This window comes from Palaemon carinicauda, chromosome 7 (genome assembly GCF_036898095.1).
Source record: "Palaemon carinicauda isolate YSFRI2023 chromosome 7, ASM3689809v2, whole genome shotgun sequence".
Classification (NCBI taxonomy): Eukaryota; Metazoa; Arthropoda; class Malacostraca; order Decapoda; family Palaemonidae; genus Palaemon; species Palaemon carinicauda.
Window position 1 is genome coordinate 23,542,878 of NC_090731.1, and position 24,638 is coordinate 23,567,515.

General features: G+C 41.9%; 4 protein-coding genes and 1 long non-coding RNA gene across 5 annotated transcripts in view; 4 read left to right on the forward strand and 1 right to left on the reverse strand.

Moving 5' to 3' along the window:
• The window catches only part of LOC137643528 (uncharacterized), a 59,047-nt gene extending 46,833 nt beyond the window's left edge, over window positions 1-12,214 (reverse strand). Inside the window, exon 1 of the long non-coding RNA XR_011044990.1 lies at window positions 12,110-12,214. This is a non-coding gene — a long non-coding RNA (uncharacterized lncRNA). The remainder of the gene's footprint in view (window positions 1-12,109) is intronic.
• A 4,747-nt stretch (window positions 12,215-16,961) lies between these two features.
• LOC137644222 (uncharacterized) lies at window positions 16,962-18,085 on the forward strand. The gene is made up of 4 exons (XM_068377223.1): window positions 16,962-17,106; window positions 17,189-17,470; window positions 17,585-17,701; window positions 17,784-18,085. Exons 1-4 carry the CDS (start codon window positions 16,962-16,964, stop codon window positions 18,083-18,085), a joined length of 846 nt encoding a protein of 281 aa, XP_068233324.1.
• A 276-nt stretch (window positions 18,086-18,361) lies between these two features.
• LOC137644223 (uncharacterized) lies at window positions 18,362-19,135 on the forward strand. Its single transcript, XM_068377224.1, has one exon. It carries the CDS (start codon window positions 18,362-18,364, stop codon window positions 19,133-19,135), a length of 774 nt encoding a protein of 257 aa, XP_068233325.1.
• A 580-nt stretch (window positions 19,136-19,715) lies between these two features.
• Window positions 19,716-20,840, forward strand: LOC137644224 (uncharacterized). Its single transcript, XM_068377225.1, has one exon. It carries the CDS (start codon window positions 19,716-19,718, stop codon window positions 20,838-20,840), a length of 1,125 nt encoding a protein of 374 aa, XP_068233326.1.
• Window positions 20,841-21,022: 182 nt separating this feature from the next.
• Window positions 21,023-22,740, forward strand: LOC137644225 (uncharacterized). The gene is made up of 2 exons (XM_068377226.1): window positions 21,023-21,964; window positions 22,198-22,740. Exons 1-2 carry the CDS (start codon window positions 21,023-21,025, stop codon window positions 22,738-22,740), a joined length of 1,485 nt encoding a protein of 494 aa, XP_068233327.1.
• The last annotated feature ends 1,898 nt before the right edge of the window (window positions 22,741-24,638 follow it).

Here is a 24,638-nt window from a genome sequence, read left to right on the forward strand (position 1 = left end):
GCCGGCCCGATGGACGGACGACCGAAGCTAGGAGGTATGAGGGTAGGCCATCGGCTGTACGCCGACGGGAAGCGGCAGCCCTCCGGCACACGGAGGGCTGTCAGCCAGGGGGGGGCAAGGAAAGTGTCACCAAGGGGGGAAGGCGGTATAGCCGACAGTAGAGGTGGCAAGGGACCGGCACCAGGACAGTGAAAGAGACAGACGGAGGGATGTAGGGGTACGGACACAAACCCCAAGGCATCCCACCTGAATGGGTGTACCCATGATAGGGGCTAGCCCTATCACCCACTGGCAGGGGGCGGCTGGGAGGCAGAGTAGCCCAAGGGAGGGCTAGGGAACACCCAAGAGGGGGGAGAACCCCTGCGGACAAAACGCATCCAGTGGCTAACCCCATAGGACACTATGAAGCGTATATGTACCAGAGCGGACTGCACACAGGGACTCAAGGTAGCCCTATCACTCCACCCTAAGGAGGAGTTGTAGCACAGGGGACAGATGGGTATAGGCTAACCTAAGTATAGGCTAGGCCATACAAGTGATAGGTGGGGAGGGGAGAAGAAGAAGAGTCTTCCATAGGGGAGGCTCTGTACCAAGGAAGGGAGGACGCTCCCTAGCCTAAGATAGGCAGCCTGGCTGAGAACGGTGCATGGGTACCGTTTCAGGCAAGGCACAGAACTAAGTCCCCCCAACCCTAACCTAGAGCAGGGATGTTACACCCTAAACCAGGAAGGTTGGAAGACGTATCGCAATTGCAGGGAAGGTCAGGTAACCTAGCCTCAGCAATTGAGGAAGGGCAGGCCGTTCCTCATTCTCAGACACAACCCTAAGGGGGGATCCTTCCCTTCGGGAGGACAGAGAAGCGATATGTTCTCTGGTATGAGCTTGATCCCCTTACGTGGTAGGGGGAGCAAGGCTACACAGAGGGAATGCCCTAAGGCAGGGGGTGAAGGGAGCATATAGGGGTCCTACATTTAGGTTAGGTTAGAAAGGCACACTATCAAACCTATCCCCTATATGGTCCCTGAAGGCAAAAACACTTGCATCACAGTAAACAGTATCATAAAATACTGCCACTATCTTCATAACTTAACCTAGGATCACTGTAATATATCATGCATGAACACTGATTATAGGCACTCTGGCCTAGGAGCTAGGCTAGCGATCTAGTATGGGGTCAGGCGATGACCGATAAAAGAGCGTCAAAACACGATATATGAAGTTCCTAGCTATGAAGACTAAATAACTAATAGTATCGATTAGTTAATAAGGCCAGAATAAGCTGTTGAGGCTAGCTAAATAAGGCATGCAAGACAACAGCGACGCCATAAAATGGCGTGTCCGGTATCAGCACAGCTCTGCCAAAAAACATAAAATATCTCGAAAAGTAAAAGTTACTTTACGGTCAGAGCTTATTTAAACAATACTGGAACCTGGTACTCAACTTTGCAGAAAAAGGCGAGGCCGAGGGTAGAGACATAGCTAAGATGCAAGTCGATGAAATAAGCACAGGGAAAATCCGTCTTAGTAAGGCAAGCTACTATGCGAAGGATGAGGACGGACGTGACGTCCTTTAGCAATGGCGCCCGTTTGTTTACGTTTCGAGTACCAAAAGTAGCCACGGACGAGATTAACTGTGGAACGGCTCCCCAGCTATTCTCCGCCCTTACACATCGAAGTGTTAACTCTATGTGGGGTGCAGATAGCTATGTGGCGCGTTAATACATGCGTCCCTGTTGATATACGATGTTTTAAAGGGAAACCTTTAGGATACTCGCTCCTGAAGTTAGAATTCTGTGATAACCTGTGGTTAAATTCTCTGGGAATATCTAGTAATTATTTACCCAAGGAAGCTACCAAAAAGGAACCTTCCATCAGGACCCCATGGCTTGAGCCCAAAAAATGCTTATATTTAAATATTTTAACACAACATATATGTCATCAGTTATTATATTTAACCATTTTAACAGAAAACATATGTTTTCCTGTAGGAAATAACGTGATCTAACCGGTTTTCTCCTTCATTTCATCTGTAATAACAGCAACCAATTCGTCAACTAAAAGTTAGCCGAATTGGTTAATATGTTTGTTTCCGATTGAAATGAACATCAAATTCGGTTAAATCACGTTATTTACTAAAGGAAACCATATATTTTCTCTTTGAAATCTCACCCTGTAATACAATACAAAATTACCGGAATAAGCTTGTCTAATGAAGAAGTTTTCTATTGAAAAATAAACATTTTCTTTGAAAATGACTCCTATTTTCACAGCAAATAAAAACCTTAATTAGTTAAGACATAATAATCAATGGTGTTAGCGTGCGCAGCTCTGCATGTACCGGTTGCCAGTACATGCAAGCGAAGTGAGCACATGGCAGAGGAAAAATCATTAGCTCTCTAAAAAATATCCCTGTTCTTAAGAGGGTCTAATGAGTTTTTGGTTGAATTGCTGTTGAAATGAAGGTCAAATTCAGTGAAAGCACATTACTTACTACAGGAAAAAACTACTTTTTCTGTTCAAAATAATGTTCTGTCCATAACTATGACTATACTCTCCTCACTTAACTGAGCTAATGATTTAACGGATTTTGAGCGAAGTGAAAAATCTATTTTTGGGTGAGATAGCCATGGCGTCCTGATGGAAGGTTCCTGTTTGGTAGCTTCCTTGGGTATAAGACTACTAAGATATTCCCAGAGAATTTAACCACAGGTTATCACAGAATTCTAACTTCTGGAGCGAGTATCTCAAAGGTTTCCCTTTAAGACATCGTAATACAACAGGGGACACGCATGTCTGGTCGTGCCACATAGCTATCTCCACCCCGAACAGAGTTAACGCTTCGGTGTGTAAGGGCTGAGAATAGCTGGGAGCCGTTCCACAGCTAATCTCACTCGTGGCTACTACTGATACTCGAGACGTAAACAAACGGACGCCATTGCTCTAATGACGTCACGCGCGTCTTTATCCTGGCGCCAGTTGCTGCCCATCACCATGATACAATTGTGTAGGGAGGGAGCAAACTGAACGAAGTAGTAGGGAGGGTCCATCAGGACGCCATGGCTATCTCACCCAAAAATAGATTTTTCGCTTCGCTCAAAATCCGTTTTTTGGGCTCAAGCCATGGCGTCCTGATGGAAGAGTACCAGAGAATCAATGTATCGTGGTAGATTTTCCCCCAGAGTTAAGTGCCTAGGCATTGACAAAACAGCAAAGTAATCTTAGGTAAGAACCATAGGAACGAAATATCCTGCCCCCCATTGGTAGGAAGTTCCCATGGGCTATGCCGACGTCAAAGTGGTATTGAAGGGCTATTCATCTTGACAGAAGAACTTTTAAGAGCTGAGAGATGAAGCAGAATGTTTGATATTTGTATAGGAACATTCTGAAGTAGGACAGTGGTGGTTGGGCACTGTGTGTAGAGTTCATCTCCTGATTATCAGAAGTAAGTATTCATGTAGGAACCTTACTGAGGCAAGGTGAATATAATTTAGGAATAGACATCTTAAATTCTTCATGACCATAAGAAAGGAGGAATAAATAAAACTATGACAGTATGTATTTCATAGTAAGTAGGAGCTGAAAGAGACGCATAAGTAATAAAATAGAAATTTTATTTCACAATGCAGAAATTAAATAATTTACAGCAAAAGTAAAGTTCATTTACAGTAATAATAATGTACATAGAAATAAAGGCTTGCTCTTGAATCTGAAAGGGAATTTCAGGATTAGTAGGTACTCGTTCTCGAGGAACGCAAGTCTTTAAATAACACATCATGCTCAAGGCATGCGGCACTTGTGTGACACTATGACATTTCACCTGGGATAAGAACAGTTATAAAAGCACTAAGTGTTTTTAGACATCACTATGAATCACTCGAGGGTCAACATAGGCACCCGAAGAGTTAGAGTCCCAAGTAACTCACTGTTCTACGCAGAGTTAGGTGCAGGTTTCATAACACTACCTGCGGCTACCACAAAATGTTTGATTTCGTGCACTTGTTTCGCATAATGTTTAAAGAAAACTCGCGAGGACTTCCAGCCCGTAAAGTTTTTAAGGCTCTCAAAGTCCATGCTCTGAAAGAAGTTCAGAGAAGATGCCACTTTTCTAGGATCATGACCAGCGGGTGTACTGTTCGGATCCGCTCTGCGAATGAAGTAGGTGATTTTCGCTCTTAATTGTTTCAGTGACAGGTCGCTGCCCGATGTTTCTCCTTTGAAGAGTTGGCCTCCACCAAAGTTTGAAGTTCTGCGAAGATAGACCTTGAGGCTCTCTACTGGACATAGAGAGACATCCTCCTTCAGGGGGCATATTCTCCAAGGGCCCCATCTTTTGGTGGGTAATTCATTTTTGGCGAGAAACGTCGGATCAGGGGAGAGGGTCACTTCTCCTGAATCAGCAAACAGGATGTGTCCCTCTTCTCTTGATAATGCCACTATTTCGCTGACTCGAGCTCCCGAGGCGAGAGCAAATAAAAATATAACTTTCTGAGTCAGATCCTTGAGGGGGCATGAATCATTGTCCAAGTTGGAGGCGAAATGGAGCACCTTGTCTAGTGACCAGGAGATCGGTTTCGGAGGGGGTGCTGGGCGTAGGCGAGCACATGCTTTCGGCAGTTTGTTAAAGATGTCGTTGGACAGATCAATTTGGAAAGCATATAGAATTGGTCTAGTCAAAGCCGATTTGCAGGTTGAAATCGTATTGGCTGCTAATCCTTGTCCATGAAGGTGAATGAAGAAGGACATACAGAAATCAATGGTGATTTCTTTAGGATTTTTTGCTTTAACAAAGGAGACCCATTTCCTCCAGGATGATTCATATTGCCGTCTCGTGGATTCGGTCTTGTATTCCTCTAGGAAGTCTAGACTTTTCTTCGAGATCCCAAACCTCTTCTTTGCGGCAAGGGAGAGAAAATCATGAGATGAAGGTCCTTGATTTTCGATGATGAAGCGAAGACAGTCGACTTCTGTACTTGTTGAGAGAGAACTGGGCCCGGGAGAGGGATCAGCTTGGGCTGCAGCTCCAGGACCAGGGGGTACCAGTTGCTCCGGGGCCACTTGGGAGCCACTAGGGCCGCTGTCCCTTTGAAGGTTCTCAGTTTGGAGAGGACTTTCAACAGAAGGTTGGTGGGAGGGAACAGGTATATCTTCGACCATCTGTTCCAGTCCAGTGACATGGCGTCCACCGCTTCTGCTTTGGGGTCCTCATACGGGGCTACGTACAGAGGAAGTTGATTGTTGTCGCTCGTTGCAAAGAGATCTATCTGAAGTTCTGGGACTTGATGAGAGATGAAGGAGAATGATCTTGCGTCTAGAGACCATTCCGACTCTATCGGGTTTGTCCGAGATAGAGCATCCGCTGTCACGTTGCGGAATCCTTGTAGGTGAACTGCAGACAGGTGCCACTTCTTCTTCTCCGCCAGACGGAAGATTGGGAGAAGCACCTGATTTATCTGGGGCGATCTTGAGCCCTGGCGATTGAGACAACGAACTACCACCGAGTTGTCTAGGGTTAGACGGATGTGGATCGAGGGCGGCGGGGATAGCTTCTTCAGAGTAAGAAGGACCGCCATGGCCTCCAAGATGTTTATGTGGAACGTCTTGAATAGTGGAGACCAGGTCCCTTGAGCTTGTTTCAGGTGGGAGTGACCTCCCCAGCCCTCCAGTGAGGCATCCGTGTGGATGTTGAGTGATGGAGGAGGGTGTTGGAGAGGAATGGACCTTTTCAGGGCCATTGCTTCCGACCACGGCTTTAGGAGGCGTCGAAGTCTGTTTGGAAGCCGTCTCTTGAGGTCTCTTCGAGCGATGGATGCCGATCGTCTCCAGACTCCCGCGGCATCCTTTAGCTGTGCACGAAGCACTGGGTTTGTCACTGAGGCGAATTGTAGAGAGCCTAGAACTCGTTCCTGCTGTCGTCTTGAAATGCGTTTGGATTTCAGAAGTCGCTTGACAGACCCTGCTATTTCCTTCCTTTTCTTCTGGGGGATGGAAAGGCGGTGTGACTGAAGATTCCAGTGGATTCCCAGCCACTGAAACTTCTGAGCCGGAGAGAGGCGAGATTTCTTCTCGTTGATCTTGAATCCCAGGTGTTCTAGGTACTGGGTAACTTCGTCGCAAGACTTTGTACACTCTTCGGGCGATGGAGCCCAGACTAGCCAGTCGTCGAGGTAGGCCATCACCTGGACGTTTCTTAGGCGGAGCTGTTGTACTATGGCATCCGCCAGCTTTGTGAAGATCCGAGGGGCCACATTGAGGCCGAACGGCATGGCCCGGAAGGCGTAGCTTTTCCTTTGGAGTCGAAATCCTAGGTAGGAGGAAGCGTGATGGTTCATTGGAATGTGCCAATAGGCATCCGCCAGGTCTATAGAGACCGTGTAGGAACCTTGAGGCAGAAGGGTCCTTATTTGTTGAAGCGTCAGCATCTTGAATTTGTTGTTCTCTATGAACTTGTTGAGGGGGGATAAGTCCAGAATGACTCTGAGCTTGTCTGAGTCCTTCTTGGGAACGCAAAACAGTCTCCCTTGGAACCTGGTGGACTTTACCTTCCTTATCACCTTCTTGTTCAAGAGGTCTAGAACATATTCTTCCAGAATGGGGGTCGATTGTTGGAAGAACCGCTGGAAGATTGGGGGTGGTTGCACCCAACTCCAGCCTAGACCGTTCTTGATGATGCTGTGTGCCCAAGGATCGAAGGTCCAACGATCCTGGAATTGGCGGAGTCTTCCTCCCACCGGAAGCACTTCATTGCTTCTGGTGTCCCGAGGACTTGTTGCCTCGGCCGCTAGCTCCCTTTCCTCCTCTACCTCTGGAGGGACGACGAGAGGCGTCTCTGCTTGCACCCCTGGACGAGCCTCTACCTCTGGCATGAAAGGTAGTGGATGGCTGCTCAAAGGCAGGGGTGAAGACCGGTGACTGTGACAACACCGGTTGGGGGACCAATTGAAAGGTCTGTTGTGGTTGGGCAACCACTTGGGAGGTAGCGGGTCCCGGAAACTGACGTCTTTGTTGACGTTGCTGGGGTTTCGGCTTTTGAGGTTTCCTCTTAGGCTGAGGTCCATCGTCCTGAGAGGTTTTCCTTTTTCTGGACATGCCCCACTTGTGGAGAAGGTTCCTATTCTCCGTGGCGGCTCTGTCCGTTATTTCCTTGACAAGGTCAGAAGGAAACAGGTGCTTTCCCCAGATGTTGGAGGAAATCAGCCTCCGGGGTTCGTGTTTCACGGTGGCACCGACAAACACGAATTCACGACAGGCTCTACGAGCCTTTATGAAATGGTACAAGTCCTTCATTACCGTGAGTAAGTGGGATTTGGCCAGTACCATGTAGTGATCGGGTACTGCTGTGTCACAGGCCATAACTTCAAGTTGGACTTGATGAGAAAGAGATGCCGCAAGCCTCTCCTTCGTGTCTTGTTCCCGGCGAAGGAGGTGATCATTGAGCTTAGGGAGGTCTTCATTAAACTGACGTCCGGCGACGTCAGGATCGAGCCTACCCACGACGAAAGTATGTTGGACATCTTTCCATTGTCTAGTGTCAGGGGGTGTCACGATGGAGAAGGGTCTGCACTCCTCCAGTGCAGGGCAGGGTTTTCCTTCTTCCGCCGCTTTAAGGCATGCAGCCAAGGCCTTTTCCAAAAATGGAAGAATCGCAGTGTCAGGTGCGACATATGTAGGATGCTTCTTGCTCAAGGCAGGAAGCTTAGAGCAGGTAAAGCCCCTGCTCTTAAATGCGGAGGCTAGCATAGCCTGGGCCTTTGCGAGATCGAACACTATCTCTTCTTTAGGTTCGGTCTCCTCCTTCGAGGCAGGTTCGGAACGAAGCCGGACGTAACAGTCCGGGTAGGCCTCGAAGCTTGGGAAGAATTCCACATCTTCCAACGGGACCGTGCCGATTTTGTCACTAACAAAGATCCTGCCGGTCGCAATAACCATATGCTCTGCATACCTCCACGGATTGGCATGAGAGCAAGCTGGGAGATCCTTGACCGAGATCTTCTTCGGTTCTCTGGATCCAATCATAGACCTGATGGACTCCTGGTTCTCCTTCAGTCTGTCGTCCATGACAGCTCTAATCAGTCGGATCAGTTCTTGGGTAGAAGAGGAAGGATCCGGGGTCGAGGAGGTAGACGGGATGGACACATCCGTCGGTGTAGGAGTAGGCGGAGGGATGGACGAGGGAGTAGCTCCAATCTCCGACTCGGTGTATTCCACCTTGTCTTCGTCCTCTTCGGCTCCTTGAGCCATAAGCGTCTTCTCCGTGTCTTCCGAGACGTCAGAGATCTGTTCATCATCCTCGGAATCCAAACGACACTCGTGCATGGACTGAGCCATGACCACATCAGGTTCCACCGTAATTTGGACAGTGGGGATTGCTTCCTTTGGAACCACTGAATCAGGGGAGGCCTTAGGGAACAACAGGGACCTCAGTTCTTTGGTGGCCAGGTACGGTCCAGTAGCATTTCTCTGAAAACCACGCACCCACTTGCGCAGCTTTTCACGAGCAATGTCTCTAACCTCCGCTGAGGGAGGGTTATGGAAGGCCTCAACTAGGTAGGCCTGGCAGACCGTACATTCCAGTGGATTCCAGAACTTCCAATCCCCTTTCTTGTCTGAGCAAGGGGCGTGAGTCCTGCACGCCGTATGTCCGTAAAACTGCGAGCGTTTCACAGCACAGTATGCGAAATCGCACTTCATCTGCTCCTCCTGTGGAAGAAAGAGAAAATGAGTATGGGGGAGTCATAGGAATGGCTCTTAAATTAAGTTAATATTAATCATTAATTTTAACTTAAAGAAGGTGTGATGCATAGAGAATGAAACAGTAAAGGGGAACACGCTCCATGCATCTCGCCCGGCTGGTTACCATAGGCTTGGTCCTGGGATAATCCAAATGACCGAGATCATTGGATATAGTTTCCTAGGATTCCCATTATATTGGAACTCCATGGAAGGCCAAGGACAAGGTTGGGATCGAATTCATTCGGTTCCCAGATAAGAGCCAGAAGGTCTCATTAAGGGAAACTGCTTCTGGCAACCAGCCGCGCTAAGATGCACATAGCATGCTGGAAATAGAAGAATGCAAAGAGACAGCATGATCACTAATAGAGCAGTACTAGGTACTGATCTTAGAAGCAAAGCAGCTTATCTATTTGCAAGGTAGGGCTATCTTAGTCTTATGATAGCTACAGAGAGGGGGTGCAAGTATTCTTGACGCCTCCGGGGTATCCGGCAAGCCGCCGGCACGCCGGAGCTCGCTCCAGCATAGATTCTGGCACTAGAACAGACAATTTTCAAAGTCAGTTAGATACCAGGATGGCGGCCGCCGGCACAACGGCGGCACGCCGGCAGGGAGCGGCGGCTCCGGCAGCCGGAGGATGCCGGATTGGTGACTGGGGTAAGGATGGTACAGGTAGTATCGGGTTGCCGGCAGTATATGCCGGCACTCCGGAGATCGACCGGCAAGCGGACGATTAGATAGGAGTAGGAGAGCTGCCGGTAGTAGCCGGCGGCAGCCGGCAGTCCCTCGGTACACGGGGGGCTGGCGGCAAGGGTAGGGAAGTCACCAAGAGGCAGGTATTGCCGGCAGAAGAGGCGGCAAGAGACCGGCACCCGGATAGATAGAGAGACAGGGGGAGGGGGGGAAGGATGCAGGAAGTACCTTCAGGGTTCCAGACATCCCTCCCCCTCCCTGAGGGGGTGTACCCATGATAGAGACAGGCTCTATCATCCATAAGCAGGGGTCACTAGGGACCGGGAGCAGGTAGCCCAAGGGAGGACTAGGGAACACCCAAGAGGGGGGGGGAGACTCCCCTATGCAGAGCTACACTAGTAACTAACCTTATAGGACACTATGAAGGTATATGTACCAGAGCGGACAGCACAGGGAAGCTCGGGTAGCCCTACTCATCCACCCTAAGGAGGATTTGTAGGACAGGGGACAGATGAGTATAAACTAACCTAAGCATAGGCTAGGCTATACAAGAGATAGGTGGGGAGGGAGAAGAGAGGGGTCTTCCCAGGAAGGGTTTCTGTACCAGAGCGGCCACAAAGGGAAGGGAGGACACTCCCTAACCTAAGATTAGGCTGATCGGCTAAAACGGTGCAAGAGTACAGTTTCAGCATGGAACAGAGAAACCTTCCTAACCCGGCCTAGATCAGGGCTAAAAGTCCTGAACTAGGCAAGGAAGAAGACGTATCGCTATCGCAGGAAAGTCGTAGACTATCCTAGCCATAGAGGTAGGCTAGCCTAACCTCACTCTCAGACGCAATCCTAAAGGGGGTTCATTCCTTTAGGGAGGACTGAGAGGCGATATAATACTCTATTAGACAATAAATCCCTTTACTCAGAAAAGGGATCAAGGCTAATTAGAGGGAGTGCCAAGGCAGGGGATGAAGGAAGCATATAGGGGTCCTAAGGTTAGGTTAGGCTAGTAAGAATCACTGACTAGCCTATCCCCTATATGGTCCCTGAAGGCGAAAACATTTGCATCACTAGTCAAAAGTATTGTAAAATAATAATGCCACTATCTTCATAACTTAGTCTAGGATCACTGATACATCATGCATGAACACTTGTATATAGGCTCCTGGCCTGGGGGCTATAGTAGCCGACTGGTATGAAGTCAATCGATGACCGATAAAAAGCGTCTAAACACGATATAAAAGTTCCTAGCTATGAAGACTAAATAAACTAATGTATTCGATTAGTATATAAGGCCGGAAGCGTTGTTGTGGCTAACTAAATAGGACATGCAAAACAACAACGACGCCATAAAATGGCGGGTCCGGTAGAGGCACAGCTCTGCCACAAAACATCAATTATTTCGCGAAATAATATTTACTTTACGGCCAGAGCTTAATTAAACAATACTGGAACCTTGTACTCAACTTTCCAGAAGAAGGCGAGGCTGAAGGTAACGACATAGCGAAGATGCAAAGCGATAAAGTTCACACAAGGGAAAATCCGTCTCAGTAGGGCAGCTACTAAACAAAGGATAAAGACGCGCGTGACGTCATTAGAGCAATGGCGTCCGTTTGTTTACGTCTCGAGTATCAGTAGTAGCCACGAGTGATATTAGCTGTGGAACGGCTCCCAGCTATTCTCAGCCCTTACACACCGAAGCGTTAACTCTGTTCGGGGTGGAGATAGCTATGTGGCACGACCAGACATGCGTGTCCCCTGTTGTATTACGATGTCTTAAAGGGAAACCTTTGAGATACTCGCTCCAGAAGTTAGAATTCTGTGATAACCTGTGGTTAAATTCTCTGGGAATATCTTAGTAGTCTTATACCCAAGGAAGCTACCAAACAGGAACCTTCCATCAGGACGCCATGGCTTGAGCCCAAAAATGGGTTTTTGCTGAGATAGCTTGCTTTACTTGTGGTTGAACATTACCTCATTGCTCCTATGTTTTATTGAGTAGAACATTTTTCACTATGCATGTTAGACTAGCGAGCCACCATTTCGGCATTGATTATCAAAATATACAAACTTGACAAAGGGGTGGATTACAGAATTGCACTCCAGCCTCTATTCAAATATGGACTAAGCTTCCATTTCCCATTGTCATATTAAATGTATCAACCACACGTTTCTACCTTAACCTTTCATTATTAACAAATAAAATAAGAGCTATAATTATACTGTATATTACATCAAAAAAAAAAAAAAAAACAATTATAAAATCTTGGTTACTTTATTCTGTTCGAACAACTTACAACAGAAGCACAAACCAATCAGTGCTTTTAAAACTAATGGGTGTAAGGAGGCTCCAGTGGCCAGTGCTAAGCTGACAAATGGCACAAAGGGGATTTTATCAAAAGCTGTAACTTTGTTAATAGATGTTTCCGCCACTGGTATATGGAATTCCATACAGTTTATGCGCAATGATCTCTTCAATTATGCAAGTTTCAATGACCTAACTAATATTGAAATGTTCTATAATGAAAACTAAATATGCCTCCATTTAGGGTTACAGCCTACTTTTGAACATTACAAAGCAAAATAGCATTATGCTTTTAAATACTAACCTGAACTATAGTATTAGTAATTAGGAGCATAAAATAATAACTCAAATTCAAGCATGCTTATAATTAGGCATTAGTATCAAACTTTTACCTGTTAATAAGACACGAAGTACATGGATGGACGTTCAACAGAGACGGGATTGACGAGCACGGGTAATGGAGTGAAGGGAAAGGAAACATGGCGGCTAAGCTTCCCCACCCGTTGCTCAATATTTATTTCTCAAATAGTATGTATATCCGGATTGTATCTGTAATTGCTATGAATAAAACATATTTGAATTTAATACTCATTGCGTTTTAGGTATCTTTAAAAAGAATTTTACAAAATTAACGTGAAATATACATGGAATATATCCATCTTTATAATAAAAAAAAAAATGCCTAAAGGCAGCTGGCAATGTTCTCTATCGCAATTTACTTACAACGGTACTATATCAATAGACAGTTAGTCTATAGAGATTTATATGAAGTTTGTAGTAGTAATAACAACAATATTAAACGAAATCATAGCAGTTCGTATGTGGATATTTATCTGAACTTGAATATAATGATAATTATATAATAATACACTAATATTGAAAGCAGAAAACGAGACTAAAAACAGTGACTAAACATAATTTTGTTGTGTCTGAAAATCGAGTGAAAAACACCTTCAAAATACCTAAAAAAAATTTCATTGCCCAAGTAACGTAAATAGTTCAAGACTGCAAGTACAGATATTCAATTTCAGATAACACACACACATATATATATATATATATATATATATATATATATATATATATATATATATATATATATATATATATATATATATATATATATATATATATATATATATATATACCAAGGCACTTCCCCCAATTTTGGGAGTAGCCGACATCAAACAAATGAAACATAAAAGGGGTCCTCTCCTCTCTACGTTCCTCCCAGCCTGACAAGGGACTCAGCAGAGTTCGGCTGGTACTGGTAGGGTGCCACAGCCCACCCTCCCCCGTTATCCATCACAGATGAAGCTTCATAACTCTGAATCCCCTACTGCTGCTACCTTCGCGGTCATCCAAGACACCGGAGGAAGCAGCAGAGCCTACCAGAACTGCGTCACAATAGGTCGCCATTCATTCCTATTTCTAGCACGCCCTCTTGCCTCTCTCACATCTAGCTTCCTATCACCCAGAGCTTTCTTCACTCCATCCATCCACCCAAACCTTGGCTTTCCTCTTGTACTTCTCCCATCAACTCTTGTATTCATCACCGTCTTTAGCAGACAGCCATTTTCTATTCTCTCAATATGGCCAAACCACCTAAACACATTCATATCCACTCTAGCTGCTAATTCATTTCTTACACCCGTTCTCACTCACACTACTTTGTTCCTAACCCTATCTACTCGAGATACACCAGCCATACTCCTTAGACACTTCATCTCAAACACATTCAATTTCTGTCTCTCCATCACTTTCATTCCCCACAACTCCCATCCATACATCACAGTTGGTACAATCACTTTCTCATACAGAACTCTCTTTACATTCATGCCCAACCTTCTATTTTTTACTACTCCCTTAACTGCCCCCAACACTTTGCATCCTTCATTCACTCTCTGACGTACATCTGCTTCCACTCCACCCACCATTTGCTGCAACAACAGACCACAAGTACTTAAACTGATCCACCTCCTCAAGTAACTCTACATTCAACATGACATTAAACTTCGCACCACCTTCCCTTCTCGTACATCTCATACCTTACTCTTACTCACATTAACTCTCAACTTCCTTCTCTCACACACCCTTCCAAATTCTGTCACTAATCAGCCAAGCTTCTCTTCCGCGTCTGCAACCAGTACAGCATCATCTGCAAACAACAATTGATTTACCTCCCATTCATGGTCATTCTCGTCTACCAGTTTCAATCCTCGTCCAAGCACTCGAGCATTCCCCTCTCTCACCATTCCATCAACATACAAGTTAAACAACCACGGCAACATAACACTTCCCTGTCTTAGCCCCACTCTCACAGGAAACCAATTGCTCACCTCATATCCTATCCTAACACATGCTTTACTACCTTTGTAGAAACTTTTCACTGATTGCAACAACCTTCCACCAACTCCATATAACCTCAACTTTATCATACGCTTTCTCCAGATCCATAAACGCAACATAAACCTCCTTACCTTTTGCTAAATATTTCTCGCATATCTGCCTAACTGTAAAAATCTGATTCATACAACCCCTACCTCTTCTAAAACCACCCTGTACTTCTAAGATTGCATTCTCTGTTTTATCCTTAATCCTATTAATCATTAGTCTACCATACACTTTTCCAACTATACTCAAGAAAGTAATACCCCTTGAATTACAACACTCATGCACATCTCCCTTACCCATATATAGTGGTACAATACACACACAAACCTCGTCTACTGGTACCATTGACAACACAAAACACATATTAAACAATCTCACCAACCATTCAAGTACAGTAACACCCCTTTCCTTCAATATCTCAGCTCTCACACCATCCATACCAGATGCTTTTCCTACTCTCGTTTCATTTAGTGCTCTCCTCGCTTCCGCTCTTGTAATCTCTCTCTCTCTCATTCTCATCTCCCATCACCGGCACCTCAATACCCGCAACAGTAATTATATCTGCCTCCCTAGTATCCTAAACATTCACTAAACTTTCTAAATATTCCATCCACCTTTTTCTTGCCTCCTCTCCTTTTAACAACCTTCCATATCCATCTTTCACTGTTTCTTCAATTCTTGAACCAGCCTTCCTTACTCTCTTTACTTCTTTCCAAAACTTCTTCTTATTCTCTTCATATGAATAACCCAATCCCTGACCCCACCTCAGGTCAGCTGCCCTCTTTGCCTCACCTACCTTGCGCTTTACTCCTACATTTTTCTCTCTATATCTTTCATACTTCTATACACTATTACTCTGCAGCCATTCTTCAAAAGCTCTCTTTTTCTCTTCCACTTTTACCTTCACTCCTTCATTCCACCATTCACTGCCCTTCCTCATGCTGCCTCCAACAAACTTCTTGCCACACACATCACTTGTAATCCCAACAAAATGTTCTTTTACTAACTTCCATATACATATATATATATATATATATATATATATATATATATATATATATATATATATATATATATATATATATATATATATATATATATATATATATATATACATATATATGTATATATATATATATATACATATATATATATATATATATATATATATATATATATATATATATATATATATATATATATATATATATATATGTATATATATATATATATATATATATATATATATATATATATATATATATATATATATATATATACACACACACACACACACACATATATATATATATATATATATATATATATATATATATATATATATATATATATATATACATATATATATATGTATACGTATATATATATATATATATATATATATATATATATATATATATATATATATATATATATATATACATATGTATACGTATATATATATATATATATATATATATATATATATATATATATATATATATATATATATATATATATATATATATATATATATATATATATATATATATATATATATATATATATATATATATATATATATATATATATGAGAAATAAAGATATCAGCTAATATCTTTAAGTTTTGATTTCCACACATGAAACTAACATGAAAATTTCTAACTTCTCTTAGTAATCTGTCACAATCCAACCCTCAATGGAATGTCTAATTCTCTACCATTTGAGAGAGAGAGAGAGAGAGAGAGAGAGAGAGAGAGAGAGAGAGAGAGAGAGAGAGAGAGAGAGAGAGAGAGAGAGAGAGAATTCACAGGTCATAGAAAATAACCAAGCGATGTGAAAATTGATTTGCAATCCTCTGTGGCTATACTTCCCTGCCCCTTTCCCCAATAATTAACATATCATTCATGAAAAGGCCTCATCATCATATCTTCGTACCACTCGTGCATCCAATGGCTAACACTGTCATTTGCTTCCTGTAGTCCTACATTGACAATGCAGGTCCCAGTAGCAAACCTTCCCGTGGCTTCCCTGTTTAAACCATTTGCTACAACCCGCGCAGCTACGCGTAGGCTACATGAAAATGCCTGACATCAACTTATTTGTATATTTTTTCTACTGACTTTATCTAATACACGCAGTATATATATATATATATATATATATATATATATATATATATATATATATATATATATATATATATATATATATATATATATATACCCAGTAATCCAAATGGAAGATTCCACAGATAAACTGGAAACCAAATGCAAGATTCCACAGATAACCTGAAAACCAAATGCAAGATTCCACAGATAACCTGGAAACCAAATGCAAGATTCCACAGATAACCTGAAAATCAAATGTAAGATTCCACTGATAACTTGGAAACCAAATGTAAGGTTCTACTAGATAACCTGAAAACCAAATGCAAGATTCCATTAGATAACCTGAAAACTCAATGTAAGGTTCAATTATATAACCTGAAAACCAAATGGAAGATTCCACCAGATAAACTGGAAACGAAATGCAAGGTTCCACCAGATAACCTAAAAACCTAATACAAGATTCCAACAGATAACCTGGAAACCAAATGCAAGATTCCAAGAGATAACCTGAAAACCAAATGCAAGGTTCCATTAGATAACCTGAAAACCAAATGCAAGGTTCCACTAGATAACCTGGAAACCAAAAGTAAGATTCCAATAGATAACCTGAAAACCAAATGCAATGTTCAATTATATAACCTGAAAACAAAAATGGAAGATTCCACCAGATAACCTGGAAACGAAATGCAAGATTCCACCAGATAACCTGAAAACCCAATGCAAGATTCCAACAGATAACATGGAAACCAAATGCAAAGTTCCATTAGATAACCTGAAAACCAAATGCAAGGTTCCATTAGATAACCTGAAAACCAAATGTAAGGTTCCATTAGATAACCTGAAAACCAAATGCAAGGTTCCACTAGATAATCTGGAAACCAAAAGTAAGATTCTAATAGATAACCTGAAAACCAAATGTAAGGTTCAATTATATTACCTGAAAACCGAAATGGAAGATTCCACCAGATAACCTGGAAACGAAATGCAAGATTCCACCAGATAACCTGAAAACCCAATGCAAGATTCCAACAGATAACCTGGAAACCAAATGCAAAGTTCCATTAGATAACCTGAAAACGAAATGCAAGGTTCCATTAGATAACCTGAAAACCAAATGCAAGGTTCCACTAGATAACCTGGAAACCAAAAGTAAAATTCCAATAGATAACTTGGAAACCAAATGTAAGGTTCTACTAGATAACCTGAAAACCAAATGCAAGATTCCATTAGATAACCTGAAAACTCAATGTAAGGTTCAATTATATAACCTGAAAACCAAATGGAAGATTCCACCAGATAAACTGTAAACGAAATGCAAGGTTCCACCAGATAACCTAAAAACCTAATACAAGATTCCAACAGATAACCTGGAAACCAAATGCAAGATTCCAAGAGATAACCTGAAAACCAAATGCAAGGTTCCATTAGATAACCTGAAAACCAAATGCAAGGTTCCACTAGATAATCTGGAAACCAAAAGTAAGATTCCAATAGATAACCTGAAAACCAAATGCAATGTTCAATTATATAACCTGAAAACAAAAATGGAAGATTCCACCAGATAACCTGGAAACGAAATGCAAGATTCCACCAGATAACCTGAAAACCCAATGCAAGATTCCAACAGATAACATGGAAACCAAATGCAAAGTTCCATTAGATAACCTGAAAACCAAATGCAAGGTTCCATTAGATAACCTGAAAACCAAATGTAAGGTTCCATTAGATAACCTGAAAACCAAATGCAAGGTTCCACTAGATAATCTGGAAACCAAAAGTAAGATTCTAATAGATAACCTGAAAACCAAATGTAAGGTTCAATTATATTACCTGAAAACCGAAATGGAAGATTCCACCAGATAACCTGGAAACGAAATGCAAGATTCCACCAGATAACCTGAAAACCCAATGCAAGATTCCAACAGATAACCTGGAAACCAAATGCAAAGTTCCATTAGATAACCTGAAAATCAAATGCAAGGTTCCTTTAGATAACCTGAAAACCAAATGCAAGGTTCCATTAGATAACCTGAAAACCAAATGCAAGGTTCCACTAGATAACCTGGAAACCAAAAGTAAGATTCCAACAGATAACCTGGAAACCAAATGCAAGATTCCAACAGATAACCTGGAAACCAAATGCAAGATTCCACAGATAACCTGGAAACAAAATGCAAGATTCCACCAAATAACCTGAAAACCCAATGCAAGATTCCAACAGATAACCTGGAAACCAAATGCAAGGTTCCATTAGATAACCTGAAAACCAAATGCAAGGTTCAATTAGATAACCTGAAAACCAAAAGTAAGATTCCAATAGATAACCTGGAAACTAAATGCAAGGTTCAATTATATAACCTGGAAACCAAATGGAAGATTCCACTAGATAACCTGGAAACAAAATGCAAGATTCCACCAAATAACCTGAAAACCCAATGCAAGATTCCAACAGATAACCTGGAAACCAAATGCAAGGTTCCATTAGATAACCTGAAAACCAAATGCAAGGTTCCACTAGATAACCTGAAAACCAAATGCAAGGTTCCATTAGATAACCTGAAAACCAAAAGTAAGATTCCAATAGATAACCTGGAAACTAAATGCAAGGTTCAATTATATAACCTGGAAACCAAATGGAAGATTCCACCAGATAACCTAAAAACCAAATGGAAAATTCCACCAGATAACCTGGAAACGAAATGCAAGATTCCACCAGATAACCTGAAAACCCAAGGCAAGATTCCAACAGATAACCAGGAAACCAAATGCAAGGTTCAATTAGATAACCTGAAAACCAAATGCAAGGTTCAATTAGATAACCTGAAAATCAAATGCAAAGTTCCACTAGATAACCTGCAAACCAAATGCAAAGTTCCATTAGATAACCTGGAAACCGAATGCAAAGTTCTATGAGATAACCTGAAAACCCAATGCAAGATTCCAACAGATAACCAGGTAACCAAATGCAAGGTTCCAACAGAAAACCAAATGCAAGATTCCACTAGATAATCTGGAAACCAAATGCAAGATTCCAAAAGAAAAACCAAATGCAAGGTTCCATTAGAGAACTTAGAAACCAAATGCAAGGTTCCACTATGTTGTTGTTGGGGTATTAAAGCCAACACTTGTTGTTGGCACGGGCCTTTCCCTTGGTTGGCCCGTAGGTGAAGGTTCCACTAGATAACCTAGAAACCAAAAGTAAGATTCCAACAGATAACCTGGAAACCAAATGCAAGATTCCACCAGATAACCTGAAAACCCAATGCAAGATTCCAACAGATAACCTGGAAACCAAATGCAAAGTTCCCTTAGATAACCTGAAAATCAAATGCAAGGTTCCTTTAGATAACCTGAAAACCAAATGCAAGGTTCCATTAGATAACCTGAAAACCAAATGCAAGGTTCCACTAGATAACCTGGAAACCAAAAGTAAGATTCCAACAGATAACCTGGAAACCAAATGCAAGATTCCAACAGATAACCTGGAAACCAAATGCAAGATTCCACAGATAACCTGGAAACAAAATGCAAGATTCCACCAAATAACCTGAAAACCCAATGCAAGATTCCAACAGATAACCTGGAAACCAAATGCAAGGTTCCATTAGATAACCTGAAAACCAAATGCAAGGTTCAATTAGATAACCTGAAAACCAAAAGTAAGATTCCAATAGATAACCTGGAAACTAAATGCAAGGTTCAATTATATAACCTGGAAACCAAATGGAAGATTCCACTAGATAACCTGGAAACAAAATGCAAGATTCCACCAAATAACCTGAAAACCCAATGCAAGATTCCAACAGATAACCTGGAAACCAAATGCGAGGTTCCATTAGATAACCTGAAAACCAAATGCAAGGTTCAATTAGATAACCTGAAAACCAAAAGTAAGATTCCAATAGATAACCTGGAAACTAAATGCAAGGTTCAATTATATAACCTGGAAACCAAATGGAAGATTCCACTAGATAACCTGGAAACAAAATGCAAGATTCCACCAAATAACCTGAAAACCCAATGCAAGATTCCAACAGATAACCTGGAAACCAAATGCAAGGTTCCATTAGATAACCTGAAAACCAAATGCAAGGTTCCACTAGATAACCTGAAAACCAAATGCAAGGTTCCATTAGATAACCTGAAAACCAAAAGTAAGATTCCAATAGATAACCTGGAAACCAAATGCAAGGTTCAATTATATAACCTGAAAACCAAATGGAAGATTCCACCAGATAACCTGGAAACCAAATGCAAGGTCCCACCAGATAACCTAGAAACCAAATGGAAGATTCCACCAGATAACCTGGAAACCAAATGCAAGATTCCACCAGGTAACCCGAAAACCCAATGCAAGATTCCAACAGATATCCTGGAAACCAAATGCAAAGTTCCATTAGATAACCTGAAAACGAAATGCAAGGTTCCATTAGATAACCTGAAAACCAAATGGAAGGTTCCACTAGATAACCTTGAAACCAAAAGTAAAATTCCAATAGATAACCTGGAAACCAAATGCAAGACTCCACCAGATAACATGGAAGCTAAATACAAGATGCCACCAGATAATCTGGAAACCAATTGCAAGATTCCACCAGATAACCTGGAAACCAAATGAAAGATTCCACTAGATAACCTGGAAACCAAATACAAGATTCCACCAGATAACCTGGAAACCAAATACAAGACTCCACCAGATAACCTGGAAACCAAATGCAAGATTCCACCACATAACCTGGAACCAAATGCAAGATTCCACCACATAACCTGGAAACCAAATACAAGAATCCACCAGATAACATGGAAACTAAATGCAAGGTCCCACTAGATAACCTGGAAACCAAATGGAAGATTCCACTTGATAACCTGGAAACCAAATACATGATTCCACCAGATAACCTGGAAACCAAATACAAGATTCCACCACATAACCTGGAACCAAAATGCAAGATTCCACCTCATAACCTGGAAACCAAATACAAGGTCCCACCAGATAACCTAGAAACCAAATGGAAGATTCCACCAGATAACCTGGAAACCAAATGCAAGATTCCACCACATAACCTGGAACCAAAATGCAAGATTCCACCTCATAACCTGGAAACCAAATACAAGGTCCCACCAGATAACCTAGAAACCAAATGGAAGATTCCACCAGATAACCTGGAAACCAAATACAAGATTCCACCACATAACCTGGAACCAAAATGCAAGATTCCACCTCATAACCTGGAAACCAAATGCAAGGTCCCACCAGATAACCTAGAAACCAAATGGAAGATTCCACCAGATAACCTGGAAACCAAATGCAAGATTCCACCAGGTAACCCGAAAACCCAATGCAAGATTCCAACAGATAACATGGAAACCAAATGCAAGGTTCCATTAGATAACCTGAAAACCCAATGCAAGATTCCAACAGATAACATGGAAACCAAATGCAAGGTTCCATTAGATAACCTTAAAACCCAATGCAAGATTCCAACAGATAACATGGAAACCAAATGCAAGGTTCCATTAGATAACCTGAAAACCAAATGCAAGATTCCACCACATAACCTGGAACCAAAATGCAAGATTCCACCTCATAACCTGGAAACCAAATACAAGGTCCCACCAGATAACCTAGAAACCAAATGGAAGATTCCACCAGATAACCTGGAAACCAAATACAAGATTCCACCACATAACCTGGAACCAAAATGCAAGATTCCACCTCATAACCTGGAAACCAAATGCAAGGTTCCCATTAGATAACCTAGAAACCAAATGGAAGATTCCACTAGATAACCTGGAAACCAAAATGCAAGATTCCACCAGGTAACCGAAAACCCAATGCAAGATTCCAACAGATAACCTGGAAACCAAATGCAAGGTTCCATTAGATAACCTGAAAACCCAATGCAAGATTCCACTAGATAACCTGAAAACCAAAAGTAAAGATTCCAATAGATAACCTGGAAACCAAATGCAAGGTTCCATTAGATAACCTGAAAACCAAATGCAAGATTCCACTAGATAACCTGAAAACCAAAAGTAAGATTCCAATAGATAACCTGGAAACTAAATGCAAGGTTCAATTATATAACCTGGAAACCAAATGGAAGATTCCACTAGATAACCTGGAAACAAAATGCAAGATTCCACCAAATAACCTGAAAACCCAATGCAAGATTCCAACAGATAACCTGGAAACCAAATGCAAGGTTCCATTAGATAACCTGAAAACCAAATGCAAGGTTCCACTAGATAACCTGAAAACCAAATGCAAGGTTCCATTAGATAACCTGAAAACCAAAAGTAAGATTCCAATAGATAACCTGGAAACTAAATGCAAGGTTCAATTATATAACCTGGAAACCAAATGGAAGATTCCACCAGATAACCTAAAAACCAAATGGAAAATTCCACCAGATAACCTGGAAACGAAATGCAAGATTCCACCAGATAACCTGAAAACCCAATGCAAGATTCCAACAGATAACCATGGAAACCAAATGCAAGGTTCCATTAGATAACCTGAAAACCAAATGCAAGGTTCCACTAGATAACCTGAAACCAAAAGTAAAATTCCAATAGATAACCTGGAAACCAAATGCAAGACTCCACCAGATAACATGGAAGCTAAATACAAGATGCCACCAGATAATCTGGAAACCAATTGCAAGATTCCACCAGATAACCTGGAAACCAAATGAAAGATTCCACTAGATAACCTGGAAACCAAATACAAGATTCCACCAGATAACCTGGAAACCAAATACAAGACTCCACCAGATAACCTGGAAACCAAATGCAAGATTCCACCACATAACCTGGAACCAAATGCAAGATTCCATCACAAAACCTGGAAACCAAATACAAGATTCCACCAGATAACCTGGAAATCAAATACAAGATTCCACCAGATAACCTGGAAACAAAATACAAGATTCCACCACATAACCTGGAAACAAATGCAAGATTCCACCACATAACCTGGAAACCAAATGAAGGTTCCACTAGATAACCTGGAAACCAGGTGGAAGATTCCACTACATAACCTGGAAACCAAATGCAAGGTTCACCATATAACCTGGAAACCAAATGCACGGTTCCACTAGATAACCTGGAAACCAAATGGAAGATTTAACCAGATAACCTGAAAACCAAAACTGTAGATTCTACCAGATAACCAGGAAATCAAATACAAGGTTCCACTAGATAACCTGGAAACCAAAAGAAAGATTCCATCAGATAACGTGTAAACCAAATGCAAGATTCCATTAGATAACTTGAAAACCAAATGCAAGGTTCTACTAGATAACCTGGAAACCAAATGGAAGATTCAAATAGATAACCTGGAAATCAAATGCAAGACTGCACCAGATAACATGGAAGCTAAATACAAGATGCCATCAGATAACCTGGAAACCAAATGCAAGGTTCCACTAGATAACCTGGAAACCAAATGGAAGATTCCACCAGATAACCTGGAAACCAAATGCAAGGTTCCACTAGATAACCTGGAAACCAAATGGAAGATTCCACCAGATAACCTGGAAAACAAATGCAAGATTCCACTAGATAACCTGGAAACCAAATGGAAGATTCCACCAGATAACCTGGAAACCAAAAGTAAGATTCCAATAGATAACCTGGAAACCAAATGCAAGACTCATTCCACCAGATAACATGGAACCTAAATACAAGATGCCACCAGATAACCTGGAAACCAAATTCAAGATGCCACCAGATAACCTGGAAACCAAAAGTAAGATTCCAACAGATAACCTGGAAACCAAATGCAAGGTTCCACTAGATAACCTGGAAACCAAATGAAAGATTCCACCAGATAACCTGGAAATCAAAACTGAAGATTCTACCAGATAACCTAGAAACCAAATGCAAGGTTCCATTAGATAACCTGGAAACCAAATGCAAGATTCCACCAGATAACCTGGAAACCAAATGCAAGGTTCCATTAGATAACCTAGAAACCAAATGCAAGATTCCACCAGATAACCTGGAAACCAAATGCAAGGTTCCATTAGATAACCTAGAAACCAAATGCAAGATTCCACCAGATAACCTGGAAACCAAATGCAAGGTTCCATTAGATAACCTGGAAACCAAATGCAAGATTCCACCAAATAACCTGGAAACCAAATGCAAAATTCCAGCAGATAACCTGGAAAAGGCTGCCAGCGCCCATAAGTCTGCAGAATGGGTGTTAACAGTGGAGTCACTGCCCAGGGGCATGGTTTTGCAGCACACATTGCTTCGAAAAGACAGCTGTGACATGCCAGGCAAGAGGTGTCTAGATCCACGAACCCTCATTTGACTTGTCTACCATGTGGCAAGGCATACAAGTCCGAGATTGGCCTGGTGAACCATAGCCATGCATTTAAACTGCAGGAGCAGTAGCCCCTCATCT

Bases quoted from the DNA above. Each gene is read 5' to 3' on its own strand.
- LOC137644223 (XM_068377224.1), top strand. From the start codon at position 18,362: ATGCAAGATTCCACAGATAACCTGGAAACAAAATGCAAGATTCCACCA.
- LOC137644224 (XM_068377225.1), top strand. From the start codon at position 19,716: ATGCAAGATTCCACAGATAACCTGGAAACAAAATGCAAGATTCCACCA.
- LOC137644225 (XM_068377226.1), top strand. From the start codon at position 21,023: ATGGAAACTAAATGCAAGGTCCCACTAGATAACCTGGAAACCAAATGG. The intron at 21,965-22,197 runs GTTCCCATTAGA...ACCAAATGCAAG, and splicing joins ACCTGGAAACCAAATGCAAG to GTTCCATTAGATAACCTGAA.
- LOC137644222 (XM_068377223.1), top strand. From the start codon at position 16,962: ATGGAAACCAAATGCAAAGTTCCATTAGATAACCTGAAAACCAAATGC. The intron at 17,107-17,188 runs GTAAGATTCTAA...AGATTCCACCAG, and splicing joins AGATAATCTGGAAACCAAAA to ATAACCTGGAAACGAAATGC. The intron at 17,702-17,783 runs GTAAGATTCCAA...AGATTCCACCAG, and splicing joins AGATAATCTGGAAACCAAAA to ATAACCTGGAAACGAAATGC.